Genomic DNA, 24,055 nt, shown 5'->3' on the forward strand with positions numbered 1-24,055 from the left:
CTAATATCTTTTCTCTTTTCTCCACTAACATGGCCACCACACTAGGGCAGGCTCTTATTACCTCATGCCTAGACTATTTTTTAAAAAACCTATCTCTGTTTCTATCTGTATTTGTATCTCTGTCTCTCTTTCTGTCTGTATTTGTGTCTCTGTCTCTGTTGCTCTCTCCATTTTTGTCTCTATCTATATGTGCGTCTCTGACCATCTCTCCATCACTGTCTCTGTCTCTGTTTCTGTCTCCATTTCTGTGTCTGTCTCTGTTGCTCTCTCCATCACTGTCTCTGTATTTGTGTCTCTGTCTCTGTAGATCTCTTCATCACTGTCTCTGTCTGTATTTGTGTCTCTGTCTCTCTCTTCATCACTGTCTCTATCCGTATTTGTGTCTCTGTCTCTGTCTCTCTCTTCATCACTGTCTCTATCTGTATTTGTGTCTCTGTCACTCTCTCCATCACTGTCTCTGTCTGTATTTGTGTCTCTGTCTGTCTCTCTCTATCACTGTCTCTATCTGTATTTGTGTCTATGACTCTGTATCTCTCTCCATCACTGTCTCTGTTTGTTTTTGTGTCTCTGTCACTCTCTCCATCACTGTCTCTGTCTGTATTTGTGTCTCTGTCACTCTCTCCATCTCTGTCTCTATCTGTATTTGTATCTCTCTGTTTCTATTTCTGCCTCTGCCTCTATCTCTATTTTTTCTGTAGCTCTATTGCCATGTCTATATATCTATATCTTTATCTGTATCTATATCTATTTTGTGTCTCTCCCACTAGAATGTGAGCTCCCTGAGGGCAGGGATCCTGTTTTTTTCTTTACTTTGTATTCCTATCATAGTATTTGGCACATTGTAACCAACTAATAAATGCTTGCCGATTGATTAGGACTGGCCCAGAAAGGCTACGTGGCCTGCTTAAGGACACATAAGGAGTCACTAACAGGGCAGGATTTAAACCCAAGATTCTCAATTCCAAGCCCAGTGCTCTTACAGATCTGTTGCAATGCCTTTTGTATGTGGTTTGGAGCCCAATTGGCCTTGAATGCTAGGATCATCTACATTCCCACTTAATCTGGTAAACAGTGGAGAGTTCAAGATTTTTGAGTAGAGAGGTCAAGTTATCTGAGCAGTGCATTAAGAGAAAGACTACTAGGGGCAATGCCAAGAGTGTGTGTGTGTGTGTGTGTGTGTGTGTGTGTGTGTGTGTGTGCTGGCCCTCCCCAAAGAGGTCTGAGAATACGTCTCCTTTTCTTTCAGAGGCAGGAGATTATGCTGCATACATGTCAGAATTTTTTTTTCACTGACTTGGTTTGTTGAACTATCCCCCTCCCTTTCTTCTTTGTTATAAAAGATGGGACTTTGGAAAGGGGGAGGGAGGGGATATGTTGGGAAATGAAGATGATCTAGAAACAAAAGAGCTTAATAAAAACGTTTGAAAGAATGGCTTGGTGAATTGGAGGGAATATGGACTAGGGGAAGAAAGATCAATTAAGGGGCTACTGCCTGTTGCCAGCGTGGTGGCCATGCTAGTGGAGAAAAGAAAAGGGTACCTACACAAGAGATGTTGTGAAGATAGAAACAAGACATGGCAAAAGATGGGCCATGAGGGGTAAGAGAGAGAGTGAGGAGGATTGGTACAGGGGATGGATTTAAGAAATGTTATAGAAGCGGCTATTGTTTTAAGAAATATTGCAGAGGGGCAGCTGGGTAGCTCAGTGGATTGAGAGCCAGGCCTAGAGACGGGAGGTCCTAGGTTCAAATCCGGCCTCGGACACTTCCTAGCTGTGTGACCCTGGGCAAGTCACTTAACCCCCATTGTCTAGCTCTTGCCCTTCTGTCTGAGAGCTGTAACTAAGAGAGAAAATAAGGGTTTAAAAAATATGGTAGCAGTAGAAACATTAAGACTTGGCAACTAATTATCTGAGGGAATAAGAGAGGCAGGGATCCCAGGGGACTGAAGTTGTGGAGCTCAGTGATCAGGGCACTGGTAGTGCTACTGGAATAGAGAAGAGACTGGAAGGGGGAGATGGAGAGGGGAAAAGATAAGGAATTTGGTTTTGGAATTGTTTTAATTTGTCATCGGGACATCCTGGTAGAAATGGGTCTGGGCTTGGGAGAGAGGCTAGAGGGAAACGTTTGGGAGTCATTTGTGTGGAAGTGGCATGCTATGGGAGCATGGAAAAAGGAGAGACACAGACACAGACACAGACACAGAGACAAAGAGACAGGGAGCTAAGGATAGAACTATGGGAAGCATACCTACCTTCAGGTGCCGTGAAAAGGAGTCATTGCAGGAAACAAAGAATCCCTCAACAAGGATGAGAAACCCTTTGAGAAGAGGGTAGTGCCACAGAAAAAGCCATGGGGATGAGAACAGGAAAAAGGCCCTTTATAGAGGGCAGCTGGGTGGCTCAGTGGATTGAGAGCCAGACCTAGAGTTCAAATCTGGGCTCAGACACTTCCCAACTGTGTGACCTTGGGCAAGTCCCTTACCCCCCATTGTCTGTTCCTTACCACTCTTCTGCCTTGGAACCAGTACACAGTGTTCTTCTAAGACAGAAGGTAAGAGTTTAAAAAAAAAAAAGGAAAAGGACCATTAGATTTAGTGATAAGGAAGTCAGTAGGGACCATTGAGAGAGAGGGGTTCAGGGGAGTGGGAGGGTATGGAAGCCACACTGTACCCTCCAGAAGAGGCAGGTTGGTGGAGTGAACAGAGAGCTGGCTCTGGAGTAAGGGTTCAAATTTCAACTCTGACACTTAGCTGTGTGAAACTGGGCAAGTTAATTAATTCCTCAGCTTCTTTCTCGATGGGTTAAATGAGGATGATAAGAGAACCTAGCTCCCACGGTTGTGGTATCAAATGAGATAATGCACGTAAACTGCTTTGCAAACCTTAGCTATATACATGTCAGCTATTGTTTTCGTTTTTATTAAAAAATCTGTAAAATGAAGATAATAATAGTATCTACCTCACAGAGATGTCGTGAGATTCAAAGCAAATAACCTATGCAAAGCTTTTTGCCAACTTTAAGCAACCATATAAATATTAGCTATTATTATTATTTATCGATATCTTTTGTTTTTTTCTAACACCTTCATTTCCGAATAAATCTTTTCCCCTCATCCCACCCAAAGAGTCATCCATTGTAAGAAAGAATAAAAAAGAAAGAGGAAGGGAAAGGACAAGTTCAGTAAAACTAAATCAGGGGCACTTAAGTGGCTCAGTAGATAGAGAGCCTGGTCTTGGGTTCAAATGTGACCTGAGACACTTCCTAGCTGGGTGACCCTGGGCAAGTCTTAACCCCAATTGCCTAGCCTTTACTGCTCTTCTGCCTTGGAACCAACGCAGGATGGATGCTAAGGCAGAAGGTAAGGATTAAGAAAAAAACAAAACTAAGCCGTACGTCAGTTAAGTCTGACAGCATATGCCATATTCCATACTCATAATCCTCCACTTCTATGAAGAAGGGAAGGAAATACATTTTCTCAACTCATCTCTAGGGCAAGATTGATATTATACAATGTTCAGTTTCATTTTTGTTTGTTTTTTATTAATTTTTAAAAATTTCTTTTGTTATCTCATTATATTTTCTAGTTCCAGGGTCCTGAAGTGCATGCAAATTTCTCGATATGAACATTCTATGGCACCAGGAGAGAATGGTTTATCTTTTTGTGTCCAAACCTTCTCCTAATGAGACCCCACTCTGTGGTCTTGTATTAACCAAAGTAGCCCTTTGGGACAATATTTTTAGGGGACAGCTTAGGATATCTCCCACCTCCCTTTCTGGAGTCATGACAGAAAACAGAGATGATCATACTTGAAGACTTACTTCTAAGTAAATTGTCAAGGGGTGGGTGGTATAATGGGAAGGGGTTAGGAAGACCTCAGCCATATGTTGACAGTGTGATCCTAGATAAATCACTTAACCTCTTAGTGCTCCAGGCAGCTCTTTAAGAACATAAATTGCAGGGGGGCAGCTGGGTAGCTCAGTGGATTGAGAGTCAGGCCTAGAGACGGGAGGTCCTAGGTTCAAATCCGGCCTCAGACACTTCCCAGCTGTGTGACCCTGGGCAAGTCACTTGACCCCCATTGCCTACCCTTACCGCTCTTCCACCTATAAGTCAATACACAGAAGTTAAGGGTTTAAAATTAAAAAAAAAAGAACATAAATTGCAGAGCAGGGCTGAAGTGCAATGATAGAGAGTTTTCTAAACCAGTGAAATTCCTCATCCAATTCCCATTTTTTCCCTCATCTTTCACTTTTTCATACTGTAGCTAATTTCTCCATTTTTTACCCACTCACTGAGACCACCCAGAATAGTGTAGAGTCCTCAGAAAACCTGGAGATTCTTTGGTTCCTTTGTCCTCCAGACCATTACAAAGGTGTTGACTAATCCCAGTCCTAACTGTGATCTCTGGGGACAACCACGATAATAACAACAAACCTCTTTTTTATTTCTCCAACCAGGGAAGCATCAGGATTTCTGTGACAAAACATTCACCTCTCTCAAACACACACACACACACACACACACACACACACACACACACACACACACACACACACCCCTAGCATATACACTAACACCTACACATATCTCAAAAAACCATGTGTATGTATCTGTGATGTTTCCTCGTTTATGTCTTTCTTCTGCTCTTTCTCACTATTTCTCCATGTCTCTCTCCATTTCCTTTGCATAAATGGTAGAAAGAAATGAAAGAAAAACCTTCCCACCATTTGCTGTGGTTTCCTCTGTCATATCTTTTGCCTTTCATTCTAGTTTGTGGCTGGAGAAGCTGAGTACAACAGCTGGGGTGCTGGAGATCTGTTTCTGCCTTGTGTACCCAATATGGGTTCATTTAATCATCCCTCTCCCACCCTACCCCATAACATTCTGTCTACTACTCTGGAGACATAGACCAGAGAGGGCGAACTAAACTGGGCTGCCCTGGGGGTGGAGAGTGGATCCTATGATTCTGGGACACTCTTCCCTACCCCTTCCTGTGTCCTATTCTCAGACACATGGACATATGGTATCCCCTCTCTCTTTTTTCCCTCTCCAGTCAAAACTCTACTTAAATTGTCATCCTTTAACTTGAGCCCCCCCATTCTTTTTCTCTGATGGCTGCCTTCTTCCCCACCCTCCATCTCCCTCCCAGGGCCAGTGCTGGCTCTCTAGGGGGGTCTCAGCAAGTTGTGTGGTCTGCCTGGGAGATGCTCCTGGGCTGAGCTAAGCAAGAGACTGGGAGTTGCATTGAATCCAAAGCCAGTTTGACCAGGATAATGAAAAAGAAATTGGAGGTGGGAATCTTGGGGAATTGAGAGGAAAGCAAAGATCCTCAGGGTGTCTCAGGGTACAAAGAGAAGGGAGGCCAGGTCTCTCCATTTGCCTTCAGACTCTGGCCCATCGTGCTCTTTGCTTCATTCCTAGCTGTATGCTTAGAGGGGAAGGATGTGGAAGGAGTTGGAGGAGAAATCCTTTTTATTTGTGCTGAATCGGGTTGAGGACATCTGTAATCCCCTCCACTTCCACTGCCCTCCTCTAGGTCTCTGGACTCTTTGAGAATAGGCAGAGGAGAGAACTCATCTCCTCTCTTTCTCCCCTAAGGCCTGGCTGTTCTCAAACCAGTGGAAGCTTTCCTTAATATCCCAAATCCCCTTTCCTTCCTGATCTGTGGTGAAAGGGAAGCTCTTATAGGTAGAAAGGGTAGGATTTTGCTTTGGGGATCGGGCTCAGACTTCTTAGACCTTGTCCCTCCCTGGTCCCTGGAGAAGGCACAGGACAGGACAGGACTCTCCAAGCTTCAGGGTGCCCCACTCCTTGGAAGGGGACTCCAGGTTCTACAAGCCAAAAGTAGCCATGGAACTCTTGGAGAAGGTCCTTCCCTTCCTGTGCCTTGGTTTCTCTATATGAGCCTAATAGGTTCTACCTTCCTTATTCCAGCATACTGGGTTTTCTCTCTTGCTTGGTGGAAGGTGGCGGTGGTGGCAGCGGGTCAAAGAGTGATCTCATAGCTTCAGGGGAGGCAGGGGTCTCTCCAGAGACCAAGGCTGGGGAATTATAGCTAGCAGAGGGATTGAGTGTTGTTCTCTAAGATGATCAGAAGCTGGGCTGGGCTGGCCTCAGGGGAGGGCAGCAGAGCATACGACAGTTTAGTCAAACCTCATTAATTTGTCTTCCACTAGTTTGGAATTAGATAGAACTTGCCCCGGGCTGAGCTGCCGAAGTTTCTCCCTGGGATGTCTAGGAGGCAAGAGTTTGTTCAACAAGTGAAGAACAGAAAAATAAAAGTTCTGAGGGTCTAAAAGCAAGTTCTGTTTTGAGAAGGCAGGAGTACTGATGGTCAGCCTCGAGGTTCCTTCGTTTTCCCCTGGAAAGCCACGGAGGGTCCCCAGTGGGTTGGGCGAACCCTCTGGGGAGGATGTAGAAGAGCGTAGGGACAGGAGTCACACAGAGAGAAGGCTGAATGGGTTGCTGCTGGTATGGCTTGAAGAAGGGAGGGAGGGAGTGCTGCCAAGGATCTGTGAGCTATCCAAATAAAGGGAAGAGCCCATGATCCATACAGATAGACACACCCTGGGTATCTTTTCTAATTCCCCTGACTCTCTCATGGAAACTCCCTCCTTTTGCCTTGGTTCTTGCTATTCTTCGCCGTGTTGGGTAATGTGTGTGTCAGGAGTGAGATGCCTCCCTGCCCCCAGATGGCCTTGACCACCCCATAAATGCCATCCGTCTCACCGTAGAGTGAAAAAGTCATAAGATTTTTGAAAGCTTTAAAAAATGAAGGCCTGGAATCTGGGCAGAGTCAGGGAAACCTGAATTTGAATTTTGGCTCAGACACATACTGGTTGGTGAACTCTGGGCTTCAGTTTCCTCATCTGTTAAATAGGGATAATAGTAGCACCAACCACACAGCCTCGGAGTAAAGATCAGATGAGATAATCTATGTTAAGGTGCTTGACATAAATGCTATGTACATGTTGTTATTATTTTAAATAATAAATGGGCTCTTCCTGGGTGGTTGTGATGTGAAAAGTAAGCTAGGGATCTGTCTGCTCTCCATTTTGCCTTTCTAAGACCTTGGGGTCGGTCCTCTTTGGAGGGACCTTCCTGGACTGGGGTACATAGGTAGGAGTAGAAGGGGTACACACAGATGGGGTGTGGAGCTGCAAGTGTTTAGCCCGAGCCTCATTTTGTTGTTGCCATTGGTTGTGTCTGACTCTTCGTGACCCCATGGACCATAGCACAGCAATGCTGTCCATGAGGTTTTTCTTGGCAAAGATATTGAAGTGGTTTGCCATTTCCTTCTCCAGTGGATTAAGTCAGAGGTTAAGTGACTTGCTCAGACTCACACAGCTAGTAAGTATCTGAGATCAGATTTGAACTCAAGTCTTCCTGACTCTAGGCCCAGGACTCTATTCACTGGCTGCCTCCAGGTCTCATTCGCATATTCACAAACAATATTCAGAGTTAATAAAGAAGCTGTCATGACTTTAAGCAGCACTTCCCTCACTCACCCCTCTTTACTACAGGCCCTGGGAATGGGGCCAGCCTGGCTCTAGTTAGGAAAAAAAAAAAGAGAAAGGAAGAAGGGAAGGCAGGATGCAGATAAGCTCGGGCCTTTGGGGCAGGGAATGGAAAGAAATGGAGACTCAACAATTCATAAAATTCATAAGAAGGCCTTAGGTTTGAGATCTAGGGCAATGAGCAGAAAGAGTGAAGGGATGGCTCGTTAAGGAGAGAAGGGTCCCTTCTGAAGTCCTTTCACCCAGACCTCACCTTTGCAAATCCTCAACAAGCAATCACTCATCTTTTTCTTGAAGATCTCAAATGAGAGGATACCTCCCCCCGCTTCAAAGCTTTCTCTCACACTTTGGGATGGTTCTCATTGCTTAGGAAATTTTTCTTTATACCAAGTCCCAAATCTGCTGCTCCCACAACTATCCCTTATTCCTAGTTTTGCCTTTTGGGGCTAGACAGAATAAATTTAATCCTACCACCACATGGCAGGTCTTTGACTACTTGCAGACAACTCTCATATGCCTGCTAAATCGTCCTTTTTCTAGGCTAAACATCCTTTGTCTAGATATGACAGGCTGCGAGCTAGAAACCTATTTCCATCCTCATTGTCCCCTCCATCCCCCAAAAAATAGTCTAGCTGATTTTGTTACCCTTTTCCTTAAAGGGTTGGATGACATGGTCTTGAAACCCTTTACTACCATCTTGGTTGCCCTTCTTTGGATGCTCTCCAGCCCATCCATGTTCTTTCTAGAAGTAGCACTCAGAACTGAACCGATTAACATACTGTGTGCTGTACTCCAGCACAACCAGAATTCTGGACCCAAAGAATCATCTGGTGCAGTGGTAACAATTAGCGACTTGGGATCAGGAGAGACTGGTTGTACAGAACTCAGTATTTTGCTGAATTATAAATCTGGTGGAAAGAATTTGAGATTTAAGAGTAGGAGAGACCTAGGTTGAGTTCCACTTCTGATACTTACCAACTATGTAACTAGGGACAGAGCAGCTTTTGAATAGAGTCCCTTTGCCTGGAGTCAAGAAGACACATCTCCATGAATTCAAATGTAGTTGCAGATATTTACTAGCTGTGTGACCCTAGGCAAATCATTTAACCTTCCTTACCTCAGTTTCCTCATCTGCCAAATGAGCCGGAGAAGGAAATGACAAACCACTCTAATATCTTTGCCAAGAAAACCCCAAATGGTGTCAACAACTAGAAACAAGTCACTTAACTTGTCTGAGCCCATTACATTCCTCTTTAGAATTGGGGATAACATTATCTATAATGCCTACTGAGGATCAAATGAGATAATGTATGTAAAGTGCTTTGTAAACCTTGAAGAACAATTATAGTTGACATACAATAATCATTATTATTATTAATGTAATCTTATAAAATAAAAATGAGTTGGCATTATTTATATAGCACTTCAAGCATCTTACAAATATTATCTCATGTGACCTTCACAACCTTGGAAGGTATAGGTGCTATTATTATCTCCATTTTACAGCTGAGGAAACTGAGGTAGAGACCATGTAATCTGCCCAGGTTCACAAGCTGTTAAGTGTCTGAAGCAGTATTTTGAACTGAGGTCTTCCTGACTCTAGAATCTAGATCCAGTGCTCTGTCCACTGGGCCACTTGGCTGCTTATACCACATTAACTATGTTGTCTGCTATTTTGCATTCCTTTTTCCCATGTAAAAAGACCTAGAAGGCTCCCATCATGGTGGGCAGATTCTCTATGAAGTGTCCATTTATTCATTTAAGAGGCATCATGTTAGGTGACGGTACACAAAGACAAAAATAGAGACATCACCCAGGAACAAGAGGACATGGAAGGACAAGAGGATATGGATGGTTCGTATTCCATATCCACTAGATAATAGAGAAATGAAAGAATATGACAATGCTGGTTCATATTGACCTTGCAATACTATAAAAATCCTAGTTCACACCAACTACAGCCTACTGTGCTTCCTCGTTTTGAACTCCAAATGTAAGACTTCATATTTATTCCTGCTGATGCTATCCACGTCGTCTTCTTAGTTTGACAAAAAATGTTTGACAGTATAGAGCCAAGAAGAAATCCCACTGGAGATAGCCTCCAAGTGGATATATGCTCTTATGGCTACTCTTTGGGCTGGGCCATTCAGTCACTTCTGAATCCCATCCATCTTTTCTACAAGGATAGTGGGAGCACCTGGATGGAGCTAGAAGGCACAAAAGAATGCCCAGGCCTCCTTATAATGGTGTTGAGTTTCTATATAGCACTCTTTCCTTCTCTGCTAATGGTTCCCCCTAGACATACAGAGGTGGGGCCTCTGGCTGCTGTCTGGCTTTCCCCACTATTCAGGGACTGTCTTTAATGAGAACACAAGGAAACCTCAGAGTATCTTTCCCAGATCTGGGATATTCCCTTGGCTCAAGAATGGGCATCCTCCCTAGCTATCTACTTTAGGAGTCTTTAAAACTGTTTCCTTCTAACCTCATGTAGCAATGCCAGAATTGAACCCAAAGGGCCACAGGAATCTGGGGGTAGTAGCGAAGCTCCTGGTTAGGGGAGCACCTGTCTATCTAGGACTGGGGTGAGGATTCCTCATGATAGCTAGCTAGCATTTATATAATGCTTTAAAGGTGGCAAAATGTTTAACATAAGTTCTCATGTGATCTACCAACCTTGTGAAGAAGGTGCTTTTATTCCCCTCATTTTACAGATAAGGAAACTGAGTTTGAGGAAGGGGCAAGTGCTCAGGATTGATTATGCAGATAGGAAGTGTCTGAGGCAGGATTTGAACTGTGCCACCTAGCTGCTTCAGGTCCCAGCTACAGGGGAACTGGGGAGAGGGAGGCCCTCGGAACTGAGGCAAGTCTGGCATGCAGGTTATTGTTACTCCTCTCCCTCCTTCCAGTCTATAGCCTCTCCTGGGTGGCGGGACCCCTGTTTCTCCATTCTTCAGGGGCTTCTCTTCTGGTCCCACTCTGCTGCCTTCACTGCACGATCTGAAACGACTTCCTGCCCAATGCCTCAACATCTCTCTCTCTCTCTCCCCTGGAATCTGTTCCCTAAACCAGGCACGGTGAGAACCGACGAAGCCTTTGTTTGCCTCGTCCAGGTATCACTAATGGCCTCTCCGTCTCCAGGGAAGTAGGAGCTGCGGCAGCATCAGCCTGTTCCTAGGCTGATCCATTTGTCTCCTGACTTCCCTTGCTCTTGATCCTGACAGCCTCTTAGACCCCGTACCCCTGCTGTCTGAACTGGCCCAGGAAACACACACGTCCTCTCGTCCCATCGGTCCTTAGGCCTCCTTTGGGCAAGAGCCGTTCCTGAAAAGTTATCCGTAAAGCAGTTTGTGGTAAATCCAGCTGCCCAGGGAGCTGTTGGGGGAAAGCCTGCTGGGAGTGGGAACTGCTTAGTAACACGAATGAAGGATCACACAGACATTTAGAGGAGCTGAGCTGGAACGTGTCACTGAGGGGAACTTTGAGGGTAAAGGGCCCGTGCCCACCCTGACCACACGCTCCCCTACATGACCACCACCTCTTGGGACGGAGATCTTTGCCCTTTGACAGCATCTCATAAAATGTCTCTTGAATGAACAAATCAGTGAATGAATGGGGGAGAGGAGGGGAAGAAAAAGAAGATGGAGGTAATGATGGAGCTGACCCAGAATGACCAGCTTTCCTGATTTCTGTCTTCCATGTCTCCATGGTGGTGTATCTGGGAGGATAGAAAGCAGGCTGGGACCCTAGACAAGTTTATTGCTTTTTGTTTTTTGTTCTTAAACAAACCCTTCTCTTCTCCCTTAGAATTGATACGAAGTATAGGTTCCAAGGCAGAAGAGTGGTAGGGGCTAGGCAATGGGGGTTGAGTGACTTGCCCAGGGTCACACAGCTGGGAAGTGGCAGAGGTCAGAATTGAACCCAGGTCTTCCCGATTCCAGCCTTAGCACTCTTATCTACTGGGCTACCTGACTACACCTTACTCTGGCAAGTCTTAACCTCTCAGTAAGCTAAGCACCAAGATTGCACATTTTCTGAGTGGGTGCCAGACTGCATGGGTGGGGGAGCCTTACCCAGAGGTCTGTGAGAGGTCGAGGAGTCAGATAAAAAACAAAACAATCCTCTTTCTTAAAGAATCTTCCAGGCTGAGCTTGGAGCACCGACTGCTGGGGGCAGGTGGAGGGCCTGGCCTGCCTACCCCCTCTGTGTCCCAGAGAAAGGACCAGAGCCCAGGCTGACGTCTCCTCCCTTTCCCCTGTCCCCACAGTGGCGTGGGCCTGGCTCGGGCTCACTTTGAGAAGCAGCCACCTTCCAATCTTCGCAAATCCAACTTCTTCCACTTCGTGTTGGCTATGTATGACCGGCAGGGACAGCCCGTGGAGATCGAGCGCACAGCCTTCATCGACTTTGTGGAAAAAGAGCGGGTAAGGGGAGCTGGCTGTTAGCCTGGCTTTGTGTATGAACTCTTCGTTCTTTGGAAAATTTCTAGAGCCAGCCTGGGGTGGGGAGAGCCCTGTGCGTGGCCAAAGATGGCAGCCAGAAGGGAAAGGGTGAGTACTCCTGGGCTGTGGGAGCAAGTTGCCCCCCTGCCCTCCAGGTTACAGCTGAGCCGAATGCTTACCCCCATCCTCAGCCCCTTCTCTCTCCTGTCTCCCTAGGAACCCAGTGGGGAGAGGACCAATAATGGCATCCATTACCGGCTGCAGCTGCTGTACAGCAATGGTGAGCACGGTCCCGTGCCTCGCTTTCCCTGGCCTGCCTTCCTCCCTCCTTTGTGCCCTGTCCTGTTACAGCCTGCCCTGCTCCCCAAGGACCTTGCCTTGCCCTGTCCTAAACCATCTTGTCTTGCCCCCTTGTTGCTCACCCTTCCCAAGGAGGCTTGGTTTAGGGCAGCGTCCTGGGAGGGAAGTGAAGACACTAGAATGTCCAAGAACCTTCTTGCCTCCACCATCCCAATCAGAACTGATTCCTCCCCCTTTTTTTGTACCCAGGAATCCGCACTGAACAAGACCTGTACGTCCGGCTCATCGACTCCATGTCTAAGCAGGTGAGCCAGAGGGAGGAAGAGCCCATCCTGCCCTCAGTCTCCCCCTTTTGTTTGGAGGCCTCTTTGGAATTGGAATGTGAGGGGATGGGGAGGCCACAAAGCTCTGACCCCAGCTCAACTCCCACAAGGCTTAGCCCATCTAATCTTAGTTTTGCCCTTTTGCACTTTGCCTGGCCCCCCCATCTCTGACCCCAGAGCCCCAGCTTTATGGAAGACTTAGTGTCCCTGGTGCTGTCCAAGGTGCTGAGGAGCCACCAAGGGACCAGATGTACATAGACATGATCAGAGAACAGGTGCCCTAACCATTGTGGTACTGACAATAAGGGGCTGGGCAGGGTGGGGGGAAGACTGGTGAGTAGAAGGGAGAAGAACACTGTGGGATCAGAAGCACAGGGGCACAGGATTTAGACCTGAAAGGGTGCCCCCCTCAATTTTACAGAGGACAAAGCCAAGGTCCACAGAAATTGTGACGTGCTCAAGGGAGCTGGTATTTGGACTCAGGCCTCTGAATCCAAGACTCCCGCTCTTCAAAAAAGTCTCATTTTAATTCATTATTGGCACAGTAGCCATCAACAAAGGCAAAAGTCCAGATACACAAATGGGAATGATTGTAATGAGATTGTAAAAAATTGTATTTACAGTTTTTAAAAAATGTGACTATCACTCTTAACAAGCTAGTAACTAAATAGTCCTGTTTGTGTCCATGTTCCCTTCTGATTTTTGTCCTTCTGTGTGTTTTTCTGGGTTTCATTAATGTTGATATGATTATTTGCCCAGTTGTAGTCAGTGTGTGTATGGCTGTCTAAGTGCTCTCTATGTTATATTGTGCTCAGGAAACTAGGGTTCTGGTCTGAGCTCTGCCACTGACCAGCTGGATGACCTTGGGCTGGGCCTTACTGGGTGAACTCTCCTTTTGGGCCTGCTCATTGCCTTATTTACTGCCATTACAAGCAAGGAACCAGCTGGATTAATGTTTGGCTGTGTGCGAAGCCCAGGTTGGTTTGGGATGGGATAGGAATGGTCCTAATCAGAGGCCAGGGGGAAATTTCTGGCACATTTCTCCCTTTTCTCTTAACTTCAAGGTTGTTTCCTAGCAGCAGGTAGGTAGAGAGGATGAGAGGAGATACAAGTGAGGAAGGGATATGAGATCCCTTCATTAGTGGGAGGTGGGGGAATTCAGAGATGAGGAAAACACTGTTCTAGGATCATATAGCCCAGTTGAGGAGAAAGACACATAAAACAAAAGATAATAAAGTAAGGCAGGATCTACAAAATAACCCATGACAATCAGTCTTTGAGGGGCTTAAGGGATCTCTGGTAATCTGGAGCAGTTGGAGAAGGTTTAGGGATGGGGCTGGGGGACTGTGCTAAAGTTGAACTTTAAATGAAGTGTAGGGCTTAGTGGTTTTTGTGTGTGTGGAGAGGGGAAAGGAGCAGACCACTTTAATTGGAATTTAGGGGCCTTGTAAGGGAGTAGTGGGAGATAAGAATGAAAAGTTGAGTAGTATGCCATTGTGGAGGGTCTAGAATGTCAGGATCCAGAATTTGGCCTTGATCCTATGGGCTAATGGGCTAATACCATTTTTGTGAAGAGGAGCTTTCCTTTCCCAGAAATGTTTTGATACCAGGTATGGAGTGAGTAGCAAAGGTCCTGAGTAGGTAAGGTGGTTAAGGGTAGAAGAAAGGTAAACCAGTTGCATCCTCATTTCTTCTGGAAAATCCAGGAAGCCACAATATAGATTTACCATGAAAGGCTTCCTCACCTACGAGATGGGTATTTCCCTGCTGAAACAGTGAGGGGCTATGCTTTAGGAAGTTGAGTCTGGAGACAGAAAGACTAGAGGCCAGGGGATAATAGTCAAGACAGGGAGTGAGTCATGGGGACTGCCAACCTAGGGTGACATCAGTGGAAAATGAAGAGGAAGATCAGATGAGAGAAAGATGAAATTTGGCCATTGATTGGCTTTGAATGATGAAGAAGAATTAGGGAACCAAGGATGCCTTGGAGGTACTGAGTCAGAGTGTGTAGGAGGATGGTGGCAGCATTCCCTGAAAGAGGGAAGTTAGAAGTAGGAGCTCACCTAGGATGACGATGATGAGTTGGGTTTTAGATATGTTACTAAGAAGCACACAACAGATATGTCCAAATTAAGCCAGTGCTCAGATGGTCTTCCTGCTGATGACAATTCTGTAAATGGTACCCCTTGGACAATCCAGGTAGCAGGGAGAATGGGGGCAGAGAGGCTGGGCTGGCAGAGGGAGAAGACCAGGGGTGGGGTGATGGGTCAAAGCTAAGAACCAGGATTCATGTCTGGGTCGGGGAGTTTGTAGTCCTGTCTCCCCCCAACTTCATTCAGGAAGGGCTCTTCACTCCCCTGCTCTATGGCCTTATGGAAGAAACCATGACAGGCAGCATGATGTAGTGGATAGAGAGCTGACCTCAAAACCAGAAAGACCTGGGTTTCAGTCTTAGGCTCCAACACATACTGCGTGTGTGACCCCTAGCAAGTTGCCTAACCTCTCTGTTTTCTGGGCCACTCTCTAAGGGTATATGTTTCAGAGAAGGTACTGACTTCCACTGGGAAAAGTACTTTTCTCATCCAGGAGTTCCTTATGCCAAAAAATTACAAGTCTAGGTCACATCCCAGGCATTGCTTATTTTTTTGCGTGTCATGAACAATCTGGTGAAGCCCGCTCAGAATCATGTTTTTTTCCTGCATAAAATAAAATGCATAGGATTACAAAAGAAACCAATTATATCGAAATACAGTTATCAGAACACTGAAGAAACCAGCCAAGTTCACAAATCCCAGAGTAGCCCTCTCCCTGAGGTGAAAGCCAAGGGGACTCTGGATGGCCCTTGACTTTTCAGTCCTTGCTAGAACTCTTCAAATGCACAAAGAAGAAACTTCCCCAAAGAGAGGCCTCCGAGAAAGCAGAGATGAGGCTGATCCAGCGTCGCTTCATTGTTCTATTTATCCCCCAAAGAGTTTCCCTCTTTCACCCTGGCCCCTGACTAGCTTTAGACAGCTCTAGAGGTTTGTTACCCACAGCCTCTCTCCTAAGCCCTGACTTTGTCCTGCAGCTCAAATAGCTGCATCAAAGGCACCTTCCCAAACAGCCTCCCTCCCAGGGTAGAAGCCACAGGTCAGAGGGTTAGGAGAAGGTAATCCTAATAATAATGACTATTTATAGACACATATATGTTGTTTGGACCTGTAATTTTATTGGTATATAGGGAACTCCCAGTGAAGAAACACCATCTACCGCTTCTCTAAACTATTTCTGTTCTGAAATTTACAATCTTAGAGTTTGCCTACCCCAATTCTAAGGTTAAGGGATCTACCCAAGGCCACACAGTCAGTATGTGTCCGAGATGGGACTTGAACTCCATTCTTCTTAATTCCAAAGCAGGCTCTTTAGGCAGTATTCCATGCCAATGACTCACTTTGATGTTGTGCTTTAAAATTTACAAAGCCTTTTTTTCCTCACAAGAATCCTGTGAGGTAGTTAGGGCTAGTGACATCTTTATTTATATCTTGGGAAACTGAGGTTTAGAGAGTTTACATGCCTTGCCCAACTGTTACCCAGCTAGTCAGAACTGGGATTTGAACTCAGGTCTCCTGATTCCAAATCCAGGGCTCTTTCCACTACCTGGTTAGAGGTGGAAGTGTAGGTCCTTTGTGGCTTGCTCTTCCTTTTCTCTCTTCTCCCCTCCCCTTCTGTCCAACTGGTCTGTTGCCCCTGTCCCTTCAGGCCATCATCTACGAGGGGCAGGACAAGAACCCAGAGATGTGCCGTGTCCTCCTGACCCATGAGATCATGTGCAGGTGAGTGTCCTGAGGGCTCAGGACAGCTGGGTGGGGAGGGGACAGGGAAGACTTCACCCTCACTGGGTGTTGCTGGCCCCCAGGCCATCTTCAGCAGGGACCCTGCAAGGCAGGGAGGAGATACTGGGGTGGTTTGTCTTTAGTCCTCCTCTGCCTCTGGCCCAGCTACCTAAGCTGTCCCTGGCTCCATGGTAGGGCTAGGCAAGAAGGAAGAAGAATGGGGAGGAGGGGAGGACCTCCCGGGCACTAGCTGAGCTGGCGGTCCCTGAGGCCCCATTAGCCAAGGCTGTTTGTGCCGCTCGAGCCGTGTTTGCGCACAGGAGAGTCATCCTGTCACCGCTAATTGAGCTGCAGGAACTTTTACTAATGAGCTGGGGCCCAAGGGAAGGGGACTCCAGAGATGGGGGGAGTGGGGGAAAGAGTTTGGAGGCAAGGAGCAAGGCTGTGGGGAGTGGCTCCCAAGGCCTGGGAGGGGAGGGGACAGGCAGGTGGGCAGGGATGGTCCAGCATGGACTGAGCATTAGCCCAAGGTAGGATGGGGCCAAGGGACAGAGTGGGGTCCTTTCCCTCCTGGCTCTGCTTCCCAAAGACCTAGCCACCCCAACCCTGCCTGGAGCTGGAGAGTGAGGACTCCAGATTTTAGAGCTGGAAGGGACCTCCGATCAGGTGTCCAGGTCCTCTTTCCGGGCAGGCGCCACCTCAGCAACATCTCTGACAGGTGGTCTTCCAGCCTTTAGCTTGAACACTTCCATTGGCAGAAAGCTCATTACTTCATAAGGCAGCTGGTCCAATTGTTGGACAGCTCCAATTGTTAGAGGGTTCTTTGTTATCCTGAGCCAAAAATCTGTTTTCCTGGAACTCCCTCATCCCCATTGTTCCAAGTTCTGTGCTCTAGTTTCAGCCACACAGAATAGGTCTATTCCCAGAGGTCTTTGCTTAAAGCAAACCCAACATATTGAAATCTGTTTTTACATACAAGTTCAATTATGGTGTGATTCTTCATGTTAAATAAGAATTCACAATAGTATCCCTTAAAAAAAAAAAAAAGAACAAGCTCCCCCAGGACATGAGAAGGAGGATTGAATTTAGGAAAGTTTGATTTACACCAAATGAATGAATAAACATTTCAAAAATACATTTATTGTGCAAATTGAGGCAACCCATACATGGCCTTGGATGGGATCCTTCCAGGCGAGGTTGGGTAGATGCAGAATGCTCTCCTTATCTTTGCTTTGCTTTCTCTCTGCTCCCCTCTCAGTGCTGGGGAGGGAAAAAAGGAAGAGGGAGGCAGACATTTGACTTCCCCATGATTGGATCCCTGCGTAAGAGGTCAAAAGGAAGTGTACGCCCAAAGATATATGATGGATAGTAGGATAGAAATCCTTTTCTCACCTCCAGAACAGGGAGAGCTGGGCAGGGTGGCAGTGGAAGGCAAGAAAGCCCTTGGGAAACAGGATTAGGTGGTTTCTTTACCTCAAGTCCAGAGTGCTAAGGATCCACCTTTTCCTCTGGATCTAGCTATTGGCCGAGAGAGACAGAGCCCTGTCTGTGTGTGTCCTGAGCCCGATAGACAATAAGGCTTTTGACAGAGCTCCAGAATGAACATTTTGGTCTTTAAACTGGAGCCAGAGGGAAAATATACCCAGATATTTTACCCACAGTTTCATAGAATTCTTGGTAAATTCAATTTTATTTTTTCACCCTTTGCTTCTTCCCACCCCCCTACTAAGAAAGCAGAAAACAACTCCCACCCCGTTATAGTTTATATAATTGTAAAGTCTCAGAGTTGGAAGGGATAGCCATCCCAGAAGCGAGCAGGAATCGAGAAAGACAAATAAATAGGGAGAGACTGGTGGCGACCCCTGCTCTTTTTGTTCCCTGTTCCTTTGCTCCTCCCTCAACCTTCATCCTAGGGTTCCCGAGCATCTGTGGGAACCAACTATTTCTGTATGGCTGCCTATTCCTCCCGCTTTGAAGAGGAACAAAGCACAGTGACCCTGGTCAAAGGGAAATCCATTGCCTCTCCCTCCTTCCCTCAATTCTTTGACTCGCCTAATACCTGGTGTTAGAACGGTAACTAGTGCAGCTCGCTCTGGGCTTTGTCCAAGGCACAGGTTTAGAGGGCAATAAAGTTAGCAGTCTCCAGTGATGCTTGCAGTCCCCTAGGAGTGTGCAAACAACAACAGATCTTGGCAGGCATTTAGCAATAATAAATTAGTTAAAATTAGACGCTCCCCCCCCCCAATGGCAGACTTGGGGTGAGTGCTTCCCTCACCCTGCCTGATGGTGGCCTCATTTAGATATCATTGGATCAACGTATCCACACACATGCTGCATGCATGCCCCTAGCTTGGTTTGGGATATTATCCCAGGGTAAAAAAAATCCCCCATAGTCATCCTTCCTTCCCCTGCCCTCCTAATACTCATTCTTGCCTTTTGCCTTACCTCACTTTCCTTCTTGCCTCCATTCCTCTGCCTTTTTCTGTGTCCTCTCCATCCTTCTTCAGAAGGGTACAACTTCTAGAGACAGCCGGTGGCCCAGGGGAGAGAGCATTAAAGAGGGAGTTAGGAAGACACAAGTTCAAATCCTGCTACAGACACTTTGTAGCTGTGTAACCCTGGGCAAGCCATTTAGCCTCTATCTACCTCAGTTTTCTCACTGGTCAAATGGGGATAATAATAATAGCGAGCACCTGCCTCCTAGGGTTATTGTGAGACTGAAAGGAGATAATCTTTATAAAGCACTTTGTAAACCTTAAAAGTGCTATATAGTCGTGAATTGTCATGATTGTTAAAAAATTAGAGCTATGCAGCAGTGGAATGGGCTCCCTTGATTAGGTAGCTAGCTCATTGGAGGTCTTTAAATAAAAGTTGGATGACCACTGGGGAGTGTGTCGCAGGGAACGTTCCTGCTTTAGGATTTGGGATTTATATTTAGAAGGGCCTTTAGAACCTAGAACAGACCTAGAACAAACTCCATCGTTTCACAAGTGGCAAAAATGAGATGGAAGTGACTCGTTCATGGTCACAAAAGTAAGTGGTGGAAGTGGGTAAGATTTGGTGAGATTGAACTAGAAGCCACAAAATCCTAGATTTGGAGATTAAAGGGACTTAGAGACCTTTGGCCCCTACCCTTTCATTTTACAGTTAATGAAACTGAGGCACGGAGCGATTAAGTGACTTGTTTAGGGTCATACACTTTGTCCATGACCGAGGTGGGATCCGAACCCACATCCTCCTGATTCCAAGCCAGATGACTTTTATCTCTTGCACTCACAAAGTTCCTCCTGGCTCTGCAACTCTGTCCTTCTCTCCTTACAGCCGCTGTTGTGACAAGAAGAGTTGCGGCAACCGAAACGAGACACCGTCTGACCCCGTCATTATAGACAGGTAGAGAGAGGGTCCCGGGGTCCTGGAAAGTGAGTGAGTTTGTGTGAAGGTGTGTATGCATGTTTGGGAGCATGTGTGTGTACATTCATATGCAGATGTGCATTTGTATGTATGAGCACGTGGCTGTGTGTGTGTGTGTGTGTGTGTGTGTGTGTGTGTGTGCAAACAAGTGTCTGGGTGATGGGCACCAGTGACAGGAGGGAGTCTGTTTTATTGTGGGTGGGTTTTTTTGGGGGGAATGCTTTATTTGGGGAACAAAGAGTGACCCTGTGTTATGGGGGAGGAGACAATGGAACGGGAAAAGAAGAAGACTTGTGTAATGGGCGAAAGAACTATGTGATGGAATTGAGGAAAGGGGAGATCACTGTGTGACGGGAGCAGGGGGAGGAGCTGCTCTGGAGTTTACGGGGACTGAGCCAACATGTAGCCCAGAGGCAAAATGATAATGGGACATCAAAAATCAGTCACTGTAAGAAACTGAGTAATGCCTAACACATGTGCCCCCTACTTTGAGGATCTGCAGAATAGCACACTTTTGTAGACTGAGTTTGCTTCATGAGGGATCACGTACATGGAATGATATCTGCCTAGCCTGTGATCTACTGAGAGTGCAATTTGGTAGAGCCTAGTGGTTAGTGAAGGAAGGCTACTTAGATGAGGTGGAAGGCTTTATCCAGGGAATGGGGGAGCTTGTCCTGGGCAAGGGAAACTGCCTAGTGAGGGCTCCAAAATTGAGACGAATGGGAGGAAGATTGCTTTGTTGGAGCAGAAAGTTGGAATTTAGGATTGAGGCAGAAAAAGACCAAGTACAGATTAAGAATTTGGGGCACTCACACTGTGGCACAATCGAATATCATAGACTTCTCTATTAGCAGCAATGCAATGATACAGGACAATTCTGAGGGACTTAAGAGAAAGAACGCTATCCACATTCAGAGGAAGAACTGTGGGAGTAGAAACACAGAAGGAAAACAACTGCTTGATCAAATGGGTTGATGGGGATATAATTGGGGATGGAGACTCCAAACGATCACCCTAGTGCAAATATCAATAATATGGAAATAAGTCTTGATCAATGATACATGTAAGCCCCCTCTCCCCCAACAAAAAGAATTTGGGGCACTTACCTACACAGCTGTGGGGTGATGGAGAGAAAACTAGAACCCGAATGAGGAGACCTGGGTGCTGGTTTGCAATCCCACTTACTATCTGCATGACCTCGGGCAAGTCACCCCCGGGAGCCTTAGCTTCCTCTAGTGTAAGATGGAGATAAGATCTGCCTGCCTAACCCTACTTCACAGGATATTTGTGAGAGTCAATGATTTTTTGCCATAATAGAATAAGTAATAAAAAATAGTTTGGTTTAGGATTGCCGGTTCACAATTTAAGAAAAGAATTACATGTTTAGATAGCCTGTGTAACTTCATTCATTTAGTCACTCCCAAGTGCTTGGTACTTTGGGAAATGAAAGTTTAGTGAAGATATGCTAAAGTTGCTGCTCTCCTGGGACTTACAGTGTGAGATGACGTAAACATAGATATCTACCTAAAATAACATATGATAACTGCATCAGAGATGTGCAAAAAAAAAAAAGTGAACAAACAAAATAGTGTTTTGTGAATTCCAAGAGTGAAGGTTGTTATAGACCCTTGGGATCATGGAAGTTTTCATGAATGAATGAATGAGTGAAGAAAGAATGAATGGAAAAAAACCTTTATTAAGTGCTTACTATGTGTTAGGCTGGAAATACTAAAACAAGGAAAAGCTGCCCTTGCCTACAAGGAGGTGACATTCCAATAGGGGAAGATGGCATAAGTAGGGGAGCTAGAGTTGGAAAATGAGGGACTGGGTGCCAGTTCCCCTGGGAAGAGGAGGAGTCCAGAGATGGACAGGAAGTGGACCTGGGACCCAGTAAGATAAGATTGGACTCACCAATCAGAACCTAGGGTTAAAAGTCAAGAGCCTAAGTTCCAGGAAAGAGTGGGGGAGTGGGGAAGAGAAGGGGAGCCTGGAATACAGGCATCCTGGCTTGGAGATGCCTAGGAAATGGCATTGCAGGCTTTGGACTGGGCAAGATAAGGCTTACAAAGCAGAGCCCAGAAGTCTTCATGAAAGAGGTGGCCTCTGAGGTAGGAATGTTGGTAAGAATTCAGTAAGCAAATAGATGGGAAGCTGCAGAGCTGAACTTATGTTTGTGACTTTTGAGAGATTCTGGGGGATGTGAATGAGGTTCTGTAGGGCTAGAGAAAGGTAAATGGTGTCCAAATTTTCAAAAAGAGAGAGGGTGAAGTCTGCAAACCACAGGCTGGCGAGCTTGACTCCAATTCTTAGCATAATGCTAGAACGTTGTTAAAAGGATGGTGTCTCCACATTTAGAAAGGAAGACAGCAATCACAAAGGGCCAGCGGGTCTTCGTGGCATGAACAGGACATGCCAACTCATCCTGATCCCAGAGGACAGATGATGAAACAGACTTTTCCCTCCTCTCTGAAGAGGGAAGAGGAGAGTGTGGGTGCAAAATGTCAATTATCCTGTAACACATAGTAGCTTAACTGTTTTTCTTTGTTACCAGGAGGGTTGGGGGCAAGGAAGGGGGAAGCAGCATTGTTAGGAAATGACTGGTATGAAAAACACAACACAATATTAAAGCTTTTTTTAAAAAATTTATATCAACCTAATTTCCTTTGTGTGTGTGTGTGTGTGTGTGGCAAGATGATTAGATTGAAGAATAAAAGACCTTGATATATATATGCATCTTTAAATTTTGCAAAACCCTTTACATGCACAATCTTATTTGAGTCTCAAAACACTATGAAATAAGTATTCTATGAATTATTATCAAGGCCATTTTATCACTTAATCTCGCTCAACCTCAATATCTTCATCAGTAGAATGAGGATAATAACACTTCCAATGCCAGAGTTATTATATAAGGATCAATGGTGACAACATTAGATCAAGTGCCTTGCCAACTTTGAGGACACCATAGAAATGCTGGCTGTTATTATTATCATCACTAATTTAGGCTATGTTAAGAAAGGCATGGGGGAGCAATTAGGTGGCACAGTGGAGAGTGCTGGGCCTGAAGTCAGGAAGAGCTGCGTTCAAATCCTACCTCAGACACTTCCTAGCTGTGTGACCCTGGGTGAGTCACTTATCTCCCATTGCCTAGCCCTTACCGCTCTTCTGCCTTGGAACCAATACATAGTATTGATGCTGAGGTGGAAGGTAAGAGTTTAAAAAAAAAGAAAAGAAAAGAAAAAAGAAATGACTTAGTCGGGATGAGGGAGCTGTCTTCAAGTATCTAAGGAGCTGGCATGTGGAAGAAGAGTCAGACCTCTTCGGCTTGCCCCAGAAGTCAAAAGGAGATATAAGGGATGGGGGGAATTGGAAAGGGATTGCAGCTCACTTTAGGGAAAAAATTCCCAATAGAGTGGAAAAGGCTGCTACAGGAAGTGATAGGTTCCCTTGTCCTCCAGGGCTCCTCATTGCCAGCAGTCTTGTTCAGGTATGAATTGGACTAGGTGATCTCTGTGGTCTCTCCCTTCCACAGATGCATAAGCATTTATTAAGCACCTACTATGTACCAGGCATTGTGCTAACTGCTTTACAAACATCTCATCGGATCCTCCCAACAATCATGGGAGGTAGGGGCTGTTATTATCTGCATTTTACATTTGGGGAAACAGAGGCAAACAAAGATTAAATCATTTGCCCTGGGTTTCACAACCAATAAGTGTATGAGGTTGGATTCGATCCCAAGGCTTCATTGACCCCAGGCTCAGCTCCATCCATTGCACTACCCTGGCAGCCTCTTGGAATCTTTGAAAGGAGAGGATGGTAGTGAAAGCATTTTGAAAACTGGGAAGCCATTACGAAGCTATAAATCATTCCATCTGATGACCATAATAATAAAGAATTTACAGAATCATAGAAACTAAGTTGAGAGAGATTTCTGAGGTCATTCAGTCCACCCTGTATCTTTTACAGGATTTCTTTTTTTTTTTTTAAACCCTTACCATTTCTCTTAGAATCAATACTGTATATTGGTTCCAAGGCAGAAGAGCAGTAAAGGCTAGGCAATGGGAGTTAAGTAATTTGCCCAGGATCACACAGCCAGGAAATTTCTGAGGCCAAATTTGAACCCAGGTCTGTGATTCCAGACCTGGCTCCACTGTACCACTTGATTGTCCCACCTTTACAGTATTTCTAACTAGTGACCATTCAACCTCTGCTTAAAGGAGCAGCTGTACCATTTCTGGGCTGCTCAAAT

General features: G+C 45.7%; 1 protein-coding gene across 12 annotated transcripts in view; it reads left to right on the forward strand.

Moving 5' to 3' along the window:
• EBF4 (EBF family member 4) overlaps positions 1-24,055 on the forward strand; it is a 100,387-nt gene that overhangs the window by 12,476 nt on the left and 63,856 nt on the right. For 11 of the 12 annotated variants that reach the window (XM_044681496.1, XM_044681497.1, XM_044681503.1 and 8 more), the window contains exons 2-6: positions 11,783-11,939; positions 12,174-12,237; positions 12,507-12,562; positions 16,319-16,392; positions 19,714-19,782. In XM_044681496.1, the coding sequence (XP_044537431.1) occupies positions 11,783-11,939; positions 12,174-12,237; positions 12,507-12,562; positions 16,319-16,392; positions 19,714-19,782 (420 nt within the window). The remainder of the gene's footprint in view (positions 1-11,782; positions 11,940-12,173; positions 12,238-12,506; positions 12,563-16,318; positions 16,393-19,713; positions 19,783-24,055) is intronic. The other variant, XM_044681501.1, reaches the window with a different exon arrangement.

This window comes from Gracilinanus agilis, chromosome 6 (assembly GCF_016433145.1).
Source record: "Gracilinanus agilis isolate LMUSP501 chromosome 6, AgileGrace, whole genome shotgun sequence".
In the NCBI taxonomy this organism is placed as follows: Eukaryota; Metazoa; Chordata; class Mammalia; order Didelphimorphia; family Didelphidae; genus Gracilinanus; species Gracilinanus agilis.